Source organism: Neopelma chrysocephalum, unplaced genomic scaffold (genome assembly GCF_003984885.1).
Source record: "Neopelma chrysocephalum unplaced genomic scaffold, ASM398488v2 Primary Assembly neopelma1_22, whole genome shotgun sequence".
In the NCBI taxonomy this organism is placed as follows: Eukaryota; Metazoa; Chordata; class Aves; order Passeriformes; family Pipridae; genus Neopelma; species Neopelma chrysocephalum.
In genome coordinates this window covers 12085875-12106908 of record NW_020897689.1, presented here as the reverse complement: position 1 = coordinate 12106908, position 21034 = coordinate 12085875, and the positions used below count along the sequence as shown (strand labels likewise).

The following is a 21034-nucleotide window of genomic DNA, read 5'->3' as shown; positions in this document are numbered from 1 at the left end:
TGCTAAACAACTCTGGTTAACACTAAATTAGCCTGACCTTTAATTTGCCATGAAATTGTCTTCATCTGTGTCCACTCTTCACAGAGATTTTAGTAGCTGGCTTTTCTCCAAGTATTTCAAAGCTTCTTACTCTAAGTTCAGCCTTTCCAGCTACCCACATGCCAATAGTTATACTCAAACCATTTACTCCATTACAACATCTAACACACTTGGAGTTAACACACGGTTTGCAAGAACATGGTAACATCAGCATATTGAGCACACAAAAGATATGAGATATTTGTGATTATGAAGACCAGGGTTGGCATATTACACTGCAGGAGTAGCTACTGTACTACATGTACAATAAAGGGCTTCTATACTTCACCCAAAGCCTGTCCTTAAACACATACTGGTGCACAGTTTAGACGTACCATAGCTACAGTCCAGGATTCTTTGGTATACACTAAATGCATCCATTTGACCTCCCACACCTTATTTCCCTGTGTCACCTCTTCTCACAAGACCAACATCATCTAGAAAGTGGACAAAATGCAGGTCTTCTAATGAAGAAAATAATGATGAAAATGGAATTTTCATCCTCATCAAATGTATGAGTGAAGAATTATCAACAGTGTTCAGTGCAGTGCCACTTAATAAAGCAAATGTATAAATATTGTTGTAATTGTATTAATACTATTCAGAAAAATAGAGGGTTTTTTTTCAGGCATAATAAACGTGCATCAAAAAGATCTGCCCACTTTCCCCATGTACTGTATATGAGTGGATGTTGTTTCAATTACCATTGCAGATTGAAAGATCATCATTACAGGAGAGGAGTTTTTGGCAGCCAATCTGAGAATGACCTCCTATTCCATATGCAAGCTGCATCTTTCTCCTCTCTCTTTCCTGAAACAGATGCCAAATGGAGTATTAGAACCCAAGCAACACGTCTACCAGAATAAAATACTGTACTGCACAGTACACAAAAACTTGTCATCATTTAGGTTGGGAGGGATCTTTTGAGACTGTCTAGTCCAACCCACCTGCTCAAGCAGGGTCATTTATAGCTGGTTGCCAGGACCATGTATGGATAGATGGGGGACTCCATAACATGCCTGAGCAAACTGTTCCAATGTCTGACCACTCTCACAGTAAAAAAGTGTTTTCTTGTGTTCAGATGTAAGGAATAACAGAACAGACCACACATGACGAATCTTAGCCATGCTACTCCATGTGCCACTGAAAGAGGTTCTGATACCTTGACGTTGAAGAAGAGTAAGAACCTCAGAAGATTAGGAGGGGCAGATCTTAAGTGACCTTCATGCAAGTACACAACAGACACTCCCAGAGAGACCTCTCTCCCATTTTCCCACAACCTTACACTCTTCTTCCTGCAATCCATCCCAAGGGTACTCACACCAGCACTCCCTGCATTTTCCCAGCCAGTCAGGGCTCTTCACCCCCTTTCTTTCCCTCTCACCCCAAGAATCAGGAAACTCTAGGATACGCAATGCATCTCTAAGGCCAAATATCTTCCACTGTATCTGCGTGACACCTTCAAAGTGAGGCAGCCACTAGCTGCCACACAAGTATTGCTGTTCAGACAAAACCAGCTATAACACAAATATTGAACAGATTTTCTTCTTAAAATTGAAATGAATGACATTTCTTCTGTAAATATACAGAGTATTTTAATTGAATTTGTATTTGCTCTTCTGTTCACTGAGTTCTCTTCGGACCAAGCGACAAACAAATCTGCCTCTAGACTGTTCTATCTGTAAAATAAATCTCATTCATCATTGAAAAAACTCAAAACCCTAGGTTAATATTCTCTTTCCTTTCTATACAGAATCTGAATCTTCTCAGGGTTCTTTTGCATTTGTGACTCTCAGTGCTGTCACAAAAATATTTTATTACTGTCCTCAAACATTAGCACAGGCTTCCAGTTGTTAAAATTGTTCTTTCTCGTATGTGCTTTGTAAAAACACAATCAAGGACAGCACAATTTAACTTCTGCAAACATCAATTTTTTATGATAAATCAACAGGGCAGCAGATACATGTATTATGAAGTTAATGGTCTGTCAAGATATTAACAATGTTGATTCCTGAAGAGAAGTCTAGAATTTAAAAGACAAAACTGGGTTTATTGGATAGGACAGATTGCTGCTTGTCTGACCAACTTAGTCTGTGTGACAGAGCTACAAGCTGCCTTTGGGTTCACAAGTCCTTCAAAACCGAAGATTCATGGTAATAGAAAGCTTTTCAGCATAAAGCACCCAACAATCAGAGTTAAAGTTTTATTTATTGGCTCTGACCATCTACTTCTGTTATCAACCATAAGGGCCCATACACTTCATCAACTCCCAACAATAGCCGCAAGCTTGGACAATCTGTCTTGTGTCTTCATTGGGTAAAACTTCAATGGAGCAGCATCGATTAAAGAACAGCCCACGCATAAAATGGAAACTCATTAAAATAAACTTTTTCAAAGGGGGAAGAAACTTCAGTTCCAATTGAATTGAACCGTTTTTATTTCAGAGATGAAAGCTCCATTACCCAGCTCTACATTCATGTGCTCATGGCTTAAGTGCTTTTTATTTGACTTAAACTTTTGGTTTCTTCCCATGTCTTTTTGGAGGCTTGAGAAACATAATAGGAATTCAGAGCTTATTGAGCTTGATTGGAACACAGTATCTGTGAACCTCATCATAATACCTCCTGGACCTTTATGTTTATCGTCTCACTGTGGCCTCTTTTGTGTGTTTTCCAGGCCTTTCCTACAAGAACAATTGTCTCCTTTCACACGTATTTGCAGAGGCGTTTTTAATGCTTTAAACATTTTTAAATGAGCAGACACAAAGTAATGAAGAAATAAAAATAACGCAGGTGTAGTCATTTACATTATAGATGGAAGACTGCATAAGGTGCTGATGTCAAGATGGCTTTTCTAAAGTGTTTATATGAAAACTGACTTGCAGCTTACTGCCTGAAAATCTCACCTTGAACTTATTATGAGGGCAATAATAATAGGAAAAAATACAGATGGTAACCTGTGCTATCTGGAAATCCCAGTTTAAACAGAGCAAGCTTAATACACAGTAGATTATTCATTTATATCAAAGCTGAGTAATAATATTCCAAATGCTTTGATTTTAGATGACTGAACACTAAATGAAATGAACTATATTCTCAGTTACTTACATATACTGAACATCAAGAGAAATTTGTTTAACACTGTGAAGCTATACAGAAATATTCACCGACTGTGCCACCAAACACCCTGCATTGCAGAAAATGAGCCCACAAATGTTTTACGAAATTTCATCGCACTATATGCTTTTGCCTTCATACATACTTTTACGAAATACAAAGTAATTCAACTCTATTAAAAACACATGCAAATATTTCTTAGAACTTTCTTCCCAAATAACAGCATATGGCTCGCATAAAGATTAACATACAGAAGATGAATGTGTTTGTGCTTCAAATTCACCCACCAATATTTTTTTCACCCAAATTCTCATTTGGGGTGAAAAATATCAAACTACCTTTGATTTCAGCTAGACATAGATGCACACAACAGAACCCGGTTCCTCAAGTTTACATATGGCCACACAAAGGCTGAGAAAACACAAAGGTCTATTAACTATCATCTCCCTAAAACATAAAAAATGTACTTCATGCAGCACATTATTTAAAAACAATGTGTGGGAATCAGACAGATTTAAGACCTGCATTATTCTAAATTTTTGCATAAAGACTCAGTGTTGATTATAAATTAGTTTTTCTTATCAATGTGTTCATTCTTGCACATTTAATTCCTGAGGCTGATAGACATTAGTCTAACACTTAAACAAGACAAGGAGAGTTTGAATACTCAAGAGAAAGCCATGCAAATCTGGGAGTCTGGTACTCCCAAATCTGATCGTAATCTTACAATTTCTATATTGCATTTGTCCTTTGGATACTGAATGAAGGTACAGCTCACAGTCTAGTGAAGAAAACCCCAATTAGCTTTTATCTTGGTACTAGAGACAACATCACTGAAGACATACTTAGGCTGTCCCAAGTCCATATGCTGACCGCTACACTGCCACAGCTTCCCTGCCTTTATTGCTCTCACCTTAACTAAATGAAAAGTTATGGCAGCCTGTGCTTTAATTGTTGCATAGAGATGCCAATCACTGGAGATATGCATAAGCACATCAGGAAGTCCAGTTTTTCCTTCTCTGCCTCAGTTTCACCAGCCACAAATTTAGCCTGCTCCACCAAGATCCTCCACTAATTAGCTGGTGCTTGTACTTAATGTAGTCAGGACATTATATAAAGAACAGTTTTCAAAACCATTTATTTTATGGCATTAAATAGCTGTTTTCCCCTCTAAAGGCATTTTTAAATCCTGCAAAAATTCTCAGCATTAACAAAATTTATTTCTTGTATTTCTTATTTAAAATCTCAATCTATAATGTCATTTGAGAGAACAGCCCCACATTAGTTGAGCCACCAGAATGTGCGGTCAGGGTTTTTCTGCACAGAAAATCACCTTAGAGTAGAGTGGGAGTTCGGATATGCAAGAAATGTGGGATCAACTGCAGATAGGTTAGATTGCTTTGTTCCTTAAGTTTTTAATGAAAAATTCAAAAGGCAATTTGGAACAAAAAAGGTGTACATCAAATATAGAAATGTGTAATTGGCATCAACATCAATTATAAAATACGTAAATTAAACATATTTGAAAAATAGAGCATTACTACTCACTTGATGAATATTTTCATAGTATTTCTTGATGGACTTCACAGTTCAAACACACTTATGTCAAAAGTTAAACATACAAACCAAAGCAAAAGTCTATAAAACTGAGCTATGCTTCTACATTGCTGTTCCTAGAGTTTATGTTCAGTATAACTCACAAGGATTGCTACTCCCTATCAGACATTCTCAAGCGAACCGGAGAGCTTTTAAGAATAAAGCAGAAAAGAATAAAAGTAGGATACAGAATTCTTACTTACATTGTCTTCACAGGCCATTTAATTATTTTACAGGTCATTGCAATCTGCATATATTTTGCAAAGGTAATATTAGATATGGTCATATTCAGGTTCAAAAGTGCCTTTTATAGCCCAAAACTGAATGCTGTAGCTTAACAAATAAAATATGAATACATCATATTGCTATAGTTTAACTTGAGACTATTTTTTCCCTCTTCTCAAAAAATACAAACTTGCACTACATACACACACAAAAACCAAATATTCAGAAAACTTTGCTTATACTGCTATCGTAACTGCTGGCACAGAGCTCTATCCCAATTAGACCTTAAAGAAATGTACTGTCCTATTATCTGAGTGTGTTTTTGGATATGGCAATCAAAGAAATATTCAAACATGAACAAGTGTTTCTAAGTGCTAATTATTCATGGTATCACTTGCTGATTGGTGCCTGCGGCCATGAAAATTTATTTCTAGGCTGTATTTACAGTAAAACCAAAAGTGCTTAGTGGCAAGTAGCTTAATCAAATTTAAGAACAGCAGACAGATAACATAGGAGATTTTTTTTTTTGTTGCTTTAATCCTCTCATTTGATTTTGAAACATAAGGCCCTGTTCACTTCATTTAAGTCTCACAATGACTGGAAGCCTGATCAATCTGTCTTGTGTCTTCTTAGGGTGAAACTGCAATTGAGTGGAAGCAACAGATGAACAAAGCCCACATTCAAATCTGTAGCTCATTAAAATAACGTTAAAATAGGGTAAAATCGCAATTGTAAGCGAATTGTAGTTGGCTTCTTTCAGCTACATACATTTGATTAATAAACCATACATTCATTAGCCATGAACCACTGGTCTTTAAAGTAAATTTAAATGAATGACCCTGCTTTTTTGATCTTCAGACAGTTTTGAAAACATTTATGAAATAAAGCTTAAAAAAATAGGTCAAGGGCTGTTTCCTACAAGCCAAAGAGCTAATGGGATACAATCCGTCAAATCCCATAATCAATTCACATTCTGATACAGAAACTTAGAAAGCTGCAAGTTTACAAGAGACATATTGTAAAACAGCTTTTCAAGAGGGGGAAAAAAAAGAAGTATTGTTAATTTGCTTTAAACTCACAAGCAGTTCAACACTTCCAAGAACATATTTTAAAAAAATACTGTAAGAAGGCAACCTTAATTAAGGTTACAGCAATTCAAACAGCAATAAGAGAACATGGGAATGGAAGTAACCTCCTAAGTCATGAAGTTGAGATTGCTGTAGGAATTCAGATCATCCTTTCCAGAAACCTAAAAAAGGATGTTTCTGCCATGAAACATGGGTAGAAGTTAACCTAGTATTTTTACACAGGCTATCCCTCAGGATCATAGAATCATATAATGGTTTGGGTTGGAAGGGACCTTAAAGATCATCTCATTCCAACCCCTCTGCCCTTGGCAGGGACATCTTGCACCAGACCAGGTTGCTCAGGGCCCCATCCAACCTGGCCTTGAACACTTCCAGGGATCCACAGCCTCCCTGGGCAACCCGCTCCAGTGCTTCACCACCCTCTGGATAAAGAATTTCTTCCTAACATCTAATCTAAACCTGCCCTCTTTCAGTATAAAGCTGTTTCCCCTTGTTCTGTCACTATCGGCCTGTACGAAAAGTCCCTTTCCCTCCTTTTTTATAGGCCCCCTTAAGGTACTGGAAGGCTGTAATGAGATTTTCAATGAGATTTTCTTCTCTTCTCCATGCTGAAGAACCCAAACTCTCTCAGCCTGTTTTCGTAGGAGAGATGCTCTATCCCTCTGTCATCTTCGTGGTATCCTTTGGACTTGCTCTAACAGGTCCATGTCTTTCTTGTGTTGAGGACCCCAGACATGGACACAATACTCCAGCTGGGGTCTCCCAAGAGCAGACAGGTAGAATCACTCACCTCGACCTGCTGGCCACTCCTCTTTTGATGTAGGATGCAGCACAGGATGCAGTTGGCTTTCAGGGTTGCAAATGCACACTGCTGGCTCATGTCCAGCTTTTCTTTCAAAAGAACCCCCAAGTTCTCCTCTGCAGGGCTGCCCTCAATGACTTCTCCCAGTATCTACTCATGCTGGGATTGCCCTGACCCAGGAGCAGCACCTTGCACTTGGACTTGTTGAACTTCATGAGGTTCCCGTGGCCCACTTCTCAAGCTTTCCAGATCCCTCTGGATGGTATCCCATCCTTTTGTTGTGTCAACTGCAGCACTTAGCCTGATGTCATCTGCAAACTTGCTGAGGGTACACTCGCTCCCACTGCCTGTGTCATTGATGGAGATACTGAAGAGCAACAGTCCCAAGACAGAGCACTGAGGGACACCACTTGTCACTGGCCTCTACCTGGACATAGAGCCATTGACCTCAACCCTCTGGCTGCATCGAATCATAGAATCAGTTGGGTTGGAAGGGACCTCTGAGATCATCAAGTCCAACCCTTGATCCACTACCGCTGCGGTTGCTAGACCATGGCACTAAGTGCCACATCCAGTCTCTTCTTAAAAACCTCCAGGGACGGAGAATCCACCACTTCCCTGGGCAGCCCATTCCAATGCCTGATTACTCTCTCTGTAAAGAAATTCTTTCTAATATCCAACCTAAACCTCCCCTGGCACAACTTGAGACCATGGCCTCTTGTCTTGCTGATAGTTGCCTGGGAAAAGAGACCAACCCCCAGCTGGCTACAACCTCCTTTCAGGTAGTTGTAGAGAGTGATGAGGTCTCCCCTAAGCCTCCTCTTCTCCAGGCTGAACAGCCCCAGCTTCCTCAGCCTCTCCTCACAGGACTTGTGCTTGAGTCCCTTCACCAGCCTAGTTGCTCTCCTCTGGACCTGCTCCAGCACCTCAATATCCTTCCTGAAATGAGGGGCCCAGAACTGGACATAGTACTCGAGGTGTGGCCTCACCAGCGCTGAGTGCAGGGGAAGAATCACTTCCCTGGACCTGTTGGCCACACTGTTCCTGATCCAGGCCAGGATGCCATTGGCCTTCTTGGCCACCTGGGCACACTGCTGGCTCGTGTTCAGCTTCCTGTCAATCCAAACTCCCAGGTCCCCTTTTGTCTGTCTCTCCAGTCACTCTGTGCCCAGCCTATAGCACTGCATGGGGTTGTTGTGGCCAAAGTGCAGGACCCGGCACTTGGCCTTGTTGAACCTCATCCTGTTGGAATCAGCTCAACTCTCCAGCCTATCCAGGTCCCTCTGAAGAGCCCTCCTGCCTTCCAGCTGATCGACACTCCCCCCCAGCTTAGTGTCATCTGCAAATTTGCTGATGGTGGACTCAATCCCCTCATCTAAATCATCAGTAAAGATATTAAACAGGACTGGGCCCAACACTGATCCCTGGGGGACACCACCAATGACCGGCCGCCAACTGGATGCAGCACTGTTCACCACCACTCTCTGGGCCCGGCCCTTCAGTCAGTTCCTAACCCAGCACAGAGTGCCCTGTCCAAGCCATGGGCTGCCAGCTTTTTCAGGAGTATGCTGTGGGAGACGGTGTCAAAGGCTTTGCTGAAGTCCAGGTAGACCACATCCACAGCCTTCCCCTCATCCACCACGCAGGTCACCTGATCATAAAAGGAGATCAGGTTGGTCAGACAGACCTGCCCCTCCTAAACCCATGCTGGCTGGGTCTGATCTCTTGTCCATTCTGTAGGTGCTGTGTGATTGCACTGAGGATGATCTGCTCCATAACCTTGCCAGGCACTGAGGTCAGGCTGACAGGCCTGTAGTTTTCCAGGTCCTCCTTCTGGCCCTTTTTGTGGATCAGCATGACATTTGCCAACTTCCAATCATCTGGGACCTCCCCAGTGAGCCAGGACTGTTGGTAGATGATGGAGAGAGGCTTAGCAAGCTCTTCCGCCAGCTCCCTCATCACCCTTGGGTGGATCCACCCATCCATCCAATTCCTTATCCACTGAGTTGTCCACCCATCAAATCCATGTCTCTCCAATTTGGAGATAAGGATGTCATATGGGATCATATCAAAGGCCTTACAGAAATCTAGATAGTTGCCATCTGTCAGACCTCCCTTGTTGACACTGTCATCTCTCCATCATAGAAGGCCAGCAGACTGCCCTTGGTAAAGAAGTGTTGGCTGCCTCAGATCACCTCCTTGTCTCTTAGGTGCCTCATATCTTTTAGGAAGATCTGTTCCATGATCTTCCCAGGCACAGAGGTGACACTCACTAGTCTGTAGTTTCCTGGATTTTCCTTTCTCCCCTTTTTAAAAATGGGAACAATGTTTCTCTTTTATTCTCAATACCATCATCACTGGTATTAATCAGAGCTGCTGAGACAGGCTGCTGCTGGCAAACATGAGGTTGCAGCCTTTCTGCCACCATCTGCAAAGCCTCAGGCCCTGTGATGACCCTTCAGAGATGCAGGGTAGCATAGGTGCCAGGATTTCACATTTGGACAATCCACATCCCTCCCCACCTTTCAGTTTTGATTCTTAATCTTGATAAACGCACAGTGTTGTTGCAATTAAGTGGGCATCTCACTGCCTCAGGAGAGCAGAGCAGGAAATATAATAGATGAAAGTGTCTTCAGCCTGAAGTTGACCCTTCATAAGCAGAGCCAAGTCTCTGCAAGTTACTCCTTCTTGTGCAGCTCTTGTGCAGATCTAAGTGAGAGCAAAAACACAGCCCCTACTAGCTGGACAAAACATTGGGGCAGGGGTCTCTGAACCAGGGACCTCTGCACAGTAGAGATGCTCTTGAGGTGGAATGTGACTGTTCAGCTTCTCTTTTTTTGGCCACCTTATTTCCCAGAAGAACTCTTCTTTCTGCTTTCCAGAGAGAACATAACTAAATGAAGCTTTGTCCCGTGAACAGAAACCATTGTTGGAGAACAAAAAGAATTATTAAGAATTGCTCCTAAAGAACTTTATTTTATTCTAGGGACACTTCAGTGTTCCTGGGAATTATCAGTGGTTTCTCCTTCCTTCCCACTGGAATAATCACAACTGTCTGCTACTGGATTTTTATGAATTCTCAATAGAGAAGACACAGGCTGCAGGTCACGATGACAGCTGGAATGAACCACTGCTAATCCCATACCTGACAAAAAAAACACCAGGCCATGCTTTTAAAGAAGATGAGCAAGAAAATAATTCCTAACTCAAATTCAACACTCAGACCAACACCTGAGCCAGCCAACCACTAAATCTGCTTGATATTTGCCTGTCTCCCTAACACCGCCTACGTAGCACTCCACCCTCCTTGCATATTCTTTATTATACTTGTTTTACATTTCAGGGCCTCTCTCAGGGCTGTAACATGAAACAATTTAGGTCCAGATTCATCTCTCTTAAACTAAAGCAATCAGTAAGGATCCTGATCACCCTGCATATACTATACAGCAGATGGAAAGTATAGTTCCTAGTGTGAGTGCTAATTCAGGTGCTCAGGATCTGAATTCCTCTCTACAGATATCTGTCTTACCTCCCCAGCACAGGGACAACTGCAGTCTTCACTTGAAGTGGTCAAGTGCACAAACTTAGTAAGGCTGAATATATGTTACACTTCACCTACCAGAATTTCACATTTTATTTAAAGATGAGTATGCACCACAACGGCTTTAGGTTGGTAGAGGGTGGTATTCCAACAGTTTCTAGCCTCCAACCCATGTACCAATGAAGACAGTAAGTTCCCTGGTTTTGGCTGCATGTGTGGGATTTGGTTTTAGAGTAAATTTAGGTACCAGAATGTAGGTATCTAAAATTGTTCTATCTGTGCACTCTCCCTGCGCCCAACAGCAACTGTACCATCAGTAGAGCTCAAACTGATTTACTTCACCTGAAATAAACAAGCAGGGCTCAATTCAGCTGCCTCAAGACAGACCTCTAGTACTGTGAGATGCTCCACCATATTTATTCCACATTCACACGGAGCTGGCAGGTCTGACAGTGCCATGGATGGAGAATTACAACCTTCTGGACCCACAGCTGGAGGCCACACAGGACAGAAATCTCTGTTTAGGAGAATGAATGGTGTCCTTTACGTCTTCATTACAGCTTGTCGCTGCATCATAAATGATTTCCACAAAACCATTAACAGTATCTCAGGAGAAGTGACCAGGGAGAGAACAAACACACTGGAACTGCTCTGAGTGCCTATTTGGACATGCCAGTGGCTCAAAGAGTTCAACAAACTGAGAGAGAAATACCACCACACACAAATAAGGGATGCATGTATCCCACCAAGCCCCAGTTAGGGGTCATGCTAAAAACTGGACATCACCCTAATCATGCTGAAAACTGGGCATCACATATAGACTATGTGGAACAGTAGAGCACTCCCACTTCCTCACATGGCAGTATTGATTTTATCCTTTAATAAAGCAAACACTTTGCCTCATTTTCTGGCAATACCCAAACAATGTCAATACCCATTTTTGCAAAATACCCATTTACTGCAACTGTGGCAAACATTTTTAACTTTCCCTTAATATATGCCATAACATGGTGATTCTCTGAAAGGCAAATTATGCCGTTCGATCAAAAAGTATATCTCAGTTTAGCTGGGCATGGGAAGTATTAAGTTAAACTCTCTTCATGTTTTTCCTATATTGGCAATATAAATCAAACCAATTAACCCTTAGTGAAATTTGTCATAGAATTAAGAAAATAGTAAATTTTACTGCTAAGCCTTTTTTAAAGAGGGGGAACAAAACTCTGTAGGTTTTTGTTTGTGTGTTTGTTTTTTTTAATTATGTCAAATATTTATTTTACTTTTATCACCAACCCTTGGTTACTCCTGTACTTGAACCATCACTGTGCTATGTTATTACACAGCATTTTTCATCAGTATTTTATGTTGTATTTTTTGGGTGTTCAGTGCAGGAGAGAAACTGGCTTTAAAATAGAAGGGGAGGTAAATATTCATCAGTTAAAAACAGTGATGGTAGGAGAAGGTTTTTGACCCAAAATCTTTAAGATTCTGGAACTAATTTTATATTTATAATCTTTTGTATTTATTTCATGCATAAACTCTGTTAATTTAGCCTCATTACTATCATTAAACTTTGATTCACTCAATTCTGGAAGGAGAAAGTTAACGTCTTGTTTGAGAAGAAAGCCTTTACTTCAAGTGAAGGCTGAGTACACATTCCTCATTTGATACGTGTGCATATTGAGGACTGAATGTGCAGCATTTGTCTGCAGCGAGTATTGAATATCAAATTTGTTCAATAAATCTGTACACAAAAGTTTCCATGTCTAGAAATACCACCCGCTTTCACAAATAGAAAATTCACATAGGAACTGAAAGGCCATAGATTCCTCCTCATAAAACATGAGAAAGCTACCTGAGAGCCACCCTTGCTTGAGGAAAACAGAAATAATTTCCAGTCTGCTGGCAACTAGCTCTGTTTTAAGGGCTCATGCCACTCAGTTACACGAGATCCACAGCAGTGCAGTCACTCAGAAACCGCTTTCACTGGTTTGAGATTAAACCACAGACAGCCGAGGATGTAAAATAGACTAGAGTATCAAATCAAACCTAAAGCAAATATTAGTAAAGGGAAGATATTTTCTGAGATGACTGGGATATGTAACTTGGTAAGCATCTAAAGAAGAATTGTATGAGCATGTCAGGACAAAGATTGCTATAGGATCTCCTAATAACCATAAGCAGTTTCCTTTTTTAAAACTCATTTGCAAGAAAGTAGGATAATTTTTCTCTCAGTGTGAATGGGTCCATATCTGTCGGCTTCTACTTGGAAAGCTGGAAAGACACGTTTCAACACAAACAAGTTTCTTATTAAAAACCATTCAGAAACAGAAATTCTGCATGACAAATTGCTGCATAAAGCTCCTTCTTGTGACATACAACATCCATAAAGTGTAACTGAACTTCATTTCCAAACACTGAAAAAAAAGATTAGAAGTCAAGAATAGTCTGCTTTGAAAGAACCACTGTACTAATTTTTGTCAAAAGAAATACATTCTTCATACAAATCAGGAGTTGGACAATATGATTATGCCCACATCTTTCTAATGGTAATAATGTAGAAAAGGAGTCTTAGAGTACTACACACCTCTAGAGATCCTGACGTTTTGAAACAATTTTTGAAAGGGGACAGCTAGACATGAAATCTTTCTTTTCTAGGAGAACATGTAGTGATAGGACAAGGGGTATGATTTGAACTGAAAGAGGGCCGATTTAGATGAGATATTAGGAAGAAATTCTTTACTGTGAGGGCGGTGAGGCACTGAAACAGGCTGCCCAGAGAAGCTGTGGCTGCCCTATCCCTGGAAATGTTCAAGGAAATGCCAAGTTGAATGGGGCTCTGAGCAACCCGGTCTAATGGAAGGTGTCCCCGTCCATTGCAGATGGGTTCAAAAGAGATGATCTCTAAAGTCCCTTCCAACCCAAACCATTCTGTGAGTCTATGATTCTGTGAACCAGTATTTTACATTAAAAACTAAACCAACAAAACCAGTAATTATTAACCTGTCTGGAACTCAGCAGAGCATCTCCAATAGTCACAAACAGTTCCGGAATCAGCCACCGAAAGCAGTAGTTTACACACTAAAAGAAATTATTTATATGGGAAGGAGAATACTGGTAAAGTACTTTAAGGACTGGTTTTAAGGTTAGTTAGTTTTAATATTTTCACCACCAAAATAATAAATATAAGGATGCTAATGAGAACGTGAAATCAAGACTCACTCCTAACAAAAAGAAGGACCAGAAATCAAAAAGAAGAAATGTGGGACATCAGTAATGGAAGATCTGTTAGCCTTAGCTGAGGGGCCGTGCACTTCAGGACAGACACAAGAACTTCTTCTGGGTGCTGTGCTTCCAGAACTGTAAACACAGAGAAGGCCAAGGACCAAGAGCTATTAATTTTTTTCTACTAATGAGACGCTGAAACACAATACTACTGTTAATCCACATATTGTCAACAGAAATATTCGTATCACTCCCAAAAAATCTCTGATGAAACCTCATCTGGAATTTCAAAGAAAACTTAGTGGACAATTAAAAAAAAAAGTAAATAAAGATATTAATTTATATGCTAAAGGAGTGAGATCAGTTCTTTGGACAAGAAGTTGTACTTATTTAGCATAATAACTTTCCTAAAAATACACTGGGAGGAAGTAGAAGATAAAAACAGCAGGTTTATTCAAGCTGGTATAAAAGTGAGGGCAAAAAAGTCTGGCATAAATTACCTATGAGCTCATCTGGGGTTGAGACTAGAAGTCTAATTTTATGGGGATTTTTAGCTTTTTTCATCTTTGTCTCTCTGTTCTCTCAAACACAAGAATGATTGTGCCCTTTTAAAGATGAAATTCCTATTCAAGCACTTTACTTTGCAAGTTGAATCCTTTGGAGAAGGATACAAACCAACAAACCCAATCTTCCCCATTTTTCAAAACTTGTAATAAAATGACAGCTCACTCCAGTAAGAGTAGAAAACAAATCTGTATAAGAGAAGTCCTTCCACGTCACAAATTAGGCTTGATAAATCAGATGCCTTGTCATACAAGTTTTGAATTCATGTGCCAAATTGGGGGTAGCAGGCAGGTCTGCCTTCCCACCGTGGTGAAAACCTGTCTCTGCCTGAAGTCCACGGGCGATGTGAGAATTCTTAGCCATCTGACAGCTAAAAACGTGACCCACCTTCAAAAAAGAAGCATATGGCTTCCAGCACCCAATTCTGACAACATTTTGTCCTTATTCCAATTTTGTGCCAAATTCTCTAACTCCACTACATTTTCGCCTAACATATTATTCACCTTGTGAAAGGATGTTAATCAGTATCATTGTCAAAATGCTTCTTTGGGAAGAAAAATTTCCACCAGGAAAAGGAGACTGCTTAAGAAATCTTTTTAGGGGATATAACAACACGTCTTAAACACAAAAAAATAAGGAAAGAAGAAAAGGTGGATTCAGATGTATGCATTTTTATACTAATGCATACAGAATGCATATACTAAAGCAGACTACAATCTGAAAGGCAACTAAGTGAAACAAGCTTTATTTCTGTGTGCCCATCCCAAAGAAACATTATTTATATCAGACTATTTCCCTGTCTCTGATAGGATTTAGAGACCTGAGTCTTCATTCGGTCTGAAAAAGAAATTCTCATATTTTTTCCCTAATAAAATCCCAGCCAAATAATATTAATACACAGGCACACAGTACTAATAGTTTGGCATTATTGTTTGCATCTATCTCTTCTACAATCCATGTTCACACTGGGAAATGCACAGCAGACATAGGCATTGGGTTGACCAAAGTAGAGTCTAATCCAGCTGGAGACCATAGGCGAATGATTGCCTCTGGTAACTGCAGCATAAAACCACAACCCCATATCTGTGTCCAAGTGCATCTCCACAGTTTTTCTGGTGAAAACTGGCTATGAGAAAATGTTAAAGTGCAATACACTAGTGATGTATCATTTTTCCAGGGCTCTGATTTCTGTCTATCTATGTATTTGTACTGCTCTTGATCAGAAGGACTATAACCAAACACTGACATTCTGTCGCTCCGGTTTGTGTAATTCCATTTGAAGTAAAGCAGATCCAGGAATTGCACTTAGTAAAATCTCCGGATTTAACTGAACAATAATTTCAGGATGCCAATATTCAGCGAAACTGAGTACCACTGAAGGAGCCACTGGAGTTAATTGCTCAATGCATATATGACAAAAGGAGTGCAATAAAAGCCCATGCAGAAAGCCATGTGAGAGCAAACAAAAGATAAAAAGCAGAAGGAAGCTGCTAATGCTCAAGAGTGGCCAGAGCTCTTTCAGCATAGGAGTGGGCCTTATCAATACTTTATGAAGCGCACTACACACAGCTAAAAACCATCCTTAAGCAAAAGACTTCGGACTCCACCACAACACGAGATGAGACAAACACGACCCTGAGATTGACACAAAGGGTGAAACTTTGAGCAGACTTTCAGAGATGTTACAAAGAAGTACCTGAGAGTAAACAAAGATTTCCAGGATTCCTCCACTCCACTCTTTCCAGGAGGTAAAAATAGCAGGTGTCTTGGCTCCTCACCATCCCTGAACTTCACTGGTGGTACAGCATCTCCCTCTGTCTCTCTCTTGCTCAGAGGCTTGGTCCTCTGGCAACCAGCAAGTAGGTGTCTGATACATTTTTTTCCAACTTCATGGCAAGGATTGCACTTTGTTAATAGTGCCAGACATATATGATAGCTGTCAAGCTGGTGAGTTATTTTAACACTTGGAGAACTGGCTCTGAAACAGTCAGGTAGCAAACTGCTAATGAAAAAGATAAGCAAATGAGTCAAATCAAGCATGCTACACTGTCTGTCTTAATGTTGGTTGGTATGTCTGGAAAGAAAAACAAGTCTTTCTACTGGCCAAATTCATTTTTTTAACACCCAAGTGCCTTCCTGTAATTCATTAACTGACCTGACTCACAGGTCTCTCCACTGGAGATAACTGCAGGTGCAGCATTTTCTATGTACTTGAGGTTTTATTCCTTTTACCTACCTCAAATTTTTCTCTATGGAGTTTTCCTCCCAACTGCCATGGACCTACATGCACTCAGAAGGGTAGAAGTTTCTGAAGAACGTTATTCTTCAAAATTTAGTAGAAGGAAATGCTTAGAATTGTTGTAATACTGTATGTGCCTGAAAATGAACAAGTTAATGAAGAATTTTGTCCTTACTCAGAAAAATGGCCATTTTTTGAAGCTAGTATAATTCATAGCTCCTCTGCTTTACCATAGTCTTTTTCTCCAAAAAACTACATGATCGCAGTGAAGACTTCATTTCCAAAAAAAAAATAATGAAAAAAAAATCTATAAAAGTGGGCAAAATATAGAGCAACTAGTACAGGAGCACCACTTTATTCAAGAAAATCAAGTAGCTTTTTTTTTAAAATTCATATTAAAGACTTACTAGTCAATTGGCAATTCCAAGTGCTGCAGCGACTGGACATTTATACATCAGATGGAGCAGTCTGAAGACTAGTAATTCAAACAAGAAGGAAGCCTAGGAAGGAAGCATTCACAGATACTGCTAAGAAAAAAAGTTAAAGACTCCCGAAGAAGTTCATGGTGCAAAGGCAAAAGGACAATGTCACTATTATTACTCATGTTTTTTCACTTTTTACACAGAGGCTGACACTGGTTTAGTAATAGTTTCAGTTAGGCTGGGGTGCCCCCTCATTAAATTATGCAAGCAGCCTGAAAAGAGAGCTGTGAAAGGAAACATGTTGCAGCTGGTGCAGGTGATCATCTTTTCATCCAGGCTGCCATCCTCTTCTTGTTTGCTTCCCTCCTACATGCACATATACATAACTGTTAATTTTAAAAAGACATATCCTCGAATGTATTCCCTCTGCAGATTCTTTACTACTTCATCATTTCCATCCATGAATCACAAAGAGACAGGAAAAAAGATTCTTACGCAAAGAAATAGATATTAAGCTTTACAGGACTGCGATATGATTCTTAAAGACAGCAGTTCCCTAACCACAGTTGTTTAGAAAGTTACATTTTTGTAAAGCATAATTGCAACTTAATTGTAAGTTTAGATTTTTTAATATCACAAATAAACAAAAAAGATGTATCTATGTATTGTAATTGGCTGATCATACAAATACTTATTAATATAAACACATATGCTTTTGTAGATTTGTTAGAAAGATTCGTTAATTGCTTAATGAAAGATGTCTTTCAGATACTAATTCCTTCATTTAGTTCGACAGATTAAATTTTATATGAGGAGATATTAGCATGCATGCAATGAAGTGACAAGGACAACTAAAAAGCTTAAAATGTTAATGGATGAAGTGCAGCTTTCTTAGTTCCTCTAAACTAAAAGCTATAATCTTCACTACATGCACTAAAGATCATATTTTCTCCTGCTTTCTGCAGAGATAAGACAGCTATATTTAACACAGAAACATACACCACAATATGTTTCGATTCAGCTGCTATATTTTCATCATCATAAATAAATTATGAAAACTTTAAACACTGCATGAATGATTCCGCATAGAAAACAACAAAAATGCAATTAATTTTTATAGAAGAGAAAATTGATAGTTGACATCCAAGCAATCCAATTACTTCTATATTTCATCGCAGTAGTTTTAGGTAATTATCTTCTTGATAACCTCTCTTTACAACGTGCTTGCAGAAAAAAACCCAAACAATTGACTTTAGTTACTAAGGCACTACAGGGTTAACGTCAACCATTGCTGTAAAAAGCAAATTACTAGCAATACCAACAGTCCAGAGCCTTCCTTTTTGCTGTAGACTGAAGTTCAATCTGGCATCATCTTTTCTCTGTCCCCAGTAGGGTGCAGGGAGCCCTCTAGCTTCCATGTGGGATTCCTACTGTGGTACATATTGGCCAGCATACAGCTGCTCTAAACAACTATTTGCATCTACAATGCGGTCATCCCACCACCTTCTTTTCAGATCAATATGATTGGGACAAACAATAGTTTGATTTTGATTGCTCTATAGTACGCTTGGGTAGAGCTGCTGAATGCAAGTGCATCGCTCAGAAACAATGGGCTGGTTCATCATCCAAAGCGTCCCTTTTCAAACAGCTGCCTCTGCCACACTCACCCTGACAAACGTCCAGAAAAACAGATGGTTTCAGCATTCATGGGCAGTTTAGTGAAAGCCCTAGAGTCAACTATTCAAGACATTTTATCATCTAGCTGATAATAGAGCAGTGCTTGGAGATAAAAATTGAAAATACATTTAAAAACTCTATTAATTCGCATCCACGTGCAGCCCCCCTTGCACACACATGAAACGACTTCCCCATGCTCTGTAACATTGCAAAGTGCAAGCACTTAAAGGAAGCTTCACTCTTAATCCCTTCTGTGGGATAGCTGCATCACTATGAAAGATGATAATCAGCGGGTACCCTCACCAACCATCTATACTGCAATACCCACAAACAAAAGCAATGAATTAGTAGTTGAATGGGAAGCTTAACTTTGAGCTGCCTGGGGTTTGCTGTGGATTAAACCAGGTTCTGCTATTTTTTCTCTTTTGTTTGTTTGTTTAGTTTGTGTGTATCTAAGAGACAGAGATTTTTTTTGCTTGTTTTTTTCAGGCTAAAACATAAATGCTTTTGAGGCAGTGTATTGGAAGGCACAGGATGAGCTATGATACAAATTCTGTTCATACCTATGGATAATCGCATCATTTCCAACTAAGTCACCGGTATTAAGCAGCCTCCAAGGCAAAGAAGCTGGGGAACTACAATGCTGAGGGTTTCTGCTCTCTGTGCCACCTATCTGGAAGGATGTGTAGGACAGGCTGAAGAGCAGCCACGACAGTGGCTCCTCAGCTCCACCAGCCACAAAGCCTAACATGGGGATGAGAAATGGGCAATATTATCCTTCTGGGATGTCTGGGCAGTGTTATCCTTCAGAGGATGCATTACTACTCTCACTTGCTCCACAAATCCCTAAACTTTGAGGAAGCTTAAACTCCCTCAAATCACACTGGAAGTCCAACTCTCCTTGAGGGAGGATGTGGCTTCTATGAAAAAAAAAAAGGTGTTATATTTATTATTCCTCATTATCTTAAAAAAATTCCTTATTACTGATCTGTTAATATTTTCTTGGAGACCACATGAACTTTCCACAGCAAAGATAAATGCCATACTTGGCACTGCATTAGTCCAGCGAGCTGAGCTGCTGTATAGTCAACCTGGACACGCTTACGCTAACTCTGCTTTTCAGAGGAGCACATGGGGCTGAATCTTGCAAATGCTGGGAACTTTCTAACAGCTGTATGTAAGTACGTGTAATACAGTTCTAAAGAAAAGCAGAGAAACAGAAAGCAAGGGTCAGCAATGATCGTTGTGAATACCTCTAAAGGCTACAACTCAGAAGTAGTATCTTGGAATTGAAAAATAAACATAGAAAAGAAAGAGGGAAAAATCTGACCATATACTGTAAATGTGGCTTTATTTTCTTCTTAAAAATTTTTGCTTCCTAAAAACATTGTTCTTAATCTACTGCATTTCAGCTCAGGGGAAAAAATACTCTGGATCCAATCAGAAATCTCCAGTGATGAAAACTTTACTGAAAGAAACCCCCGGGTGGCAAAGGATGGTACCAGCTTGTCAAAATGATGATACTTCAGTCCATGTGGCCACACAAAAAAATAGTCATCATGTATAAAGTGGGTTTTCTCCACAGTCAGTCTTGAACACTGGCTTCTCTATTTCCCCAATAAACTTTTTCTTACTGCTGTACTTGCACACAGAGACCCTCTGAAGCCACTCCAAGTATCTTCCCCTTCCAGAACTTCTCTGATGCCTCTGCTATGACATCAACTAATTGTAACTGAGATGAGTATGTTATTCAGATTGATGATATTACAGCTAGGACTACAAAAACATACGACTCTCAGGAGACTGTCTAGACCCTCCTAGGGGTAAGGGGCATAAATATTCTAGGAAAACCTAACTCCTTGAACCTTTCATTTTAAATCATACTTTTAAAATTCTTCATTTCCTCATGATTTCTTTTGGAAACTCTCCAATTTATCTACATCTTTCTTTATATGCAGTCCCCAAAACTGGATTCAATACTCCAGCTGAGGCCTCACCAGCACCATATGGTGCAAAATAATTACTTCCCATGTCTTACACATGACACTCCTGTTAAAGAATCCCGAAAAAAGAGGTGCTTTATTTGCAATAGCATGTCCTTTGTGAGTTATATTTCACTTGTGATCTCCTAAAACCTCAGACACTTTTCTGCTTTCCAATTACTTCTTTTGTCTTTGTGCATTTACTGTATCATTTCCAAGGGCAGTATTTTGTACTTCTTTACCAAATTTTACCTGGTCGATTTTTATATAGATCCTTCTGCTCCAATTCATTGCTCCAAAGTGTTGCAAACATCCCTGCCTGCCCCTGTTAAAAAAAATAGAGCGTATTTTCTCATTAGCATTTTGAATGATGGATTAGATGGATTAGAGAGCAGAAATTTCTGTGAAGAGGCCAATTAGCAATGTCAGGTGAGCTGCCCCTGCTGCAGCTGGGAAGAGTACCACCAATAACTTCTCCTTGA

General features: G+C 39.9%; 1 protein-coding gene across 2 annotated transcripts in view; it reads right to left on the bottom strand.

Moving 5' to 3' along the window:
• LOC113977832 (25-hydroxycholesterol 7-alpha-hydroxylase) overlaps nt 1-21034 on the bottom strand; it is a 131167-nt gene that overhangs the window by 75218 nt on the left and 34915 nt on the right. The window contains exon 1 of one of the 2 annotated variants that reach the window (XM_027704414.1): nt 20795-20873. The exons of the other annotated variant lie outside the window; for it this stretch is intronic. Coding sequence (XP_027560215.1) covers nt 20795-20865 — 71 coding nt within the window. The 5' untranslated portion in view covers nt 20866-20873. Of the gene's footprint in view, nt 1-20794; nt 20874-21034 lie in introns of those variants that run through there. 2 annotated transcript variants of the gene reach the window in all.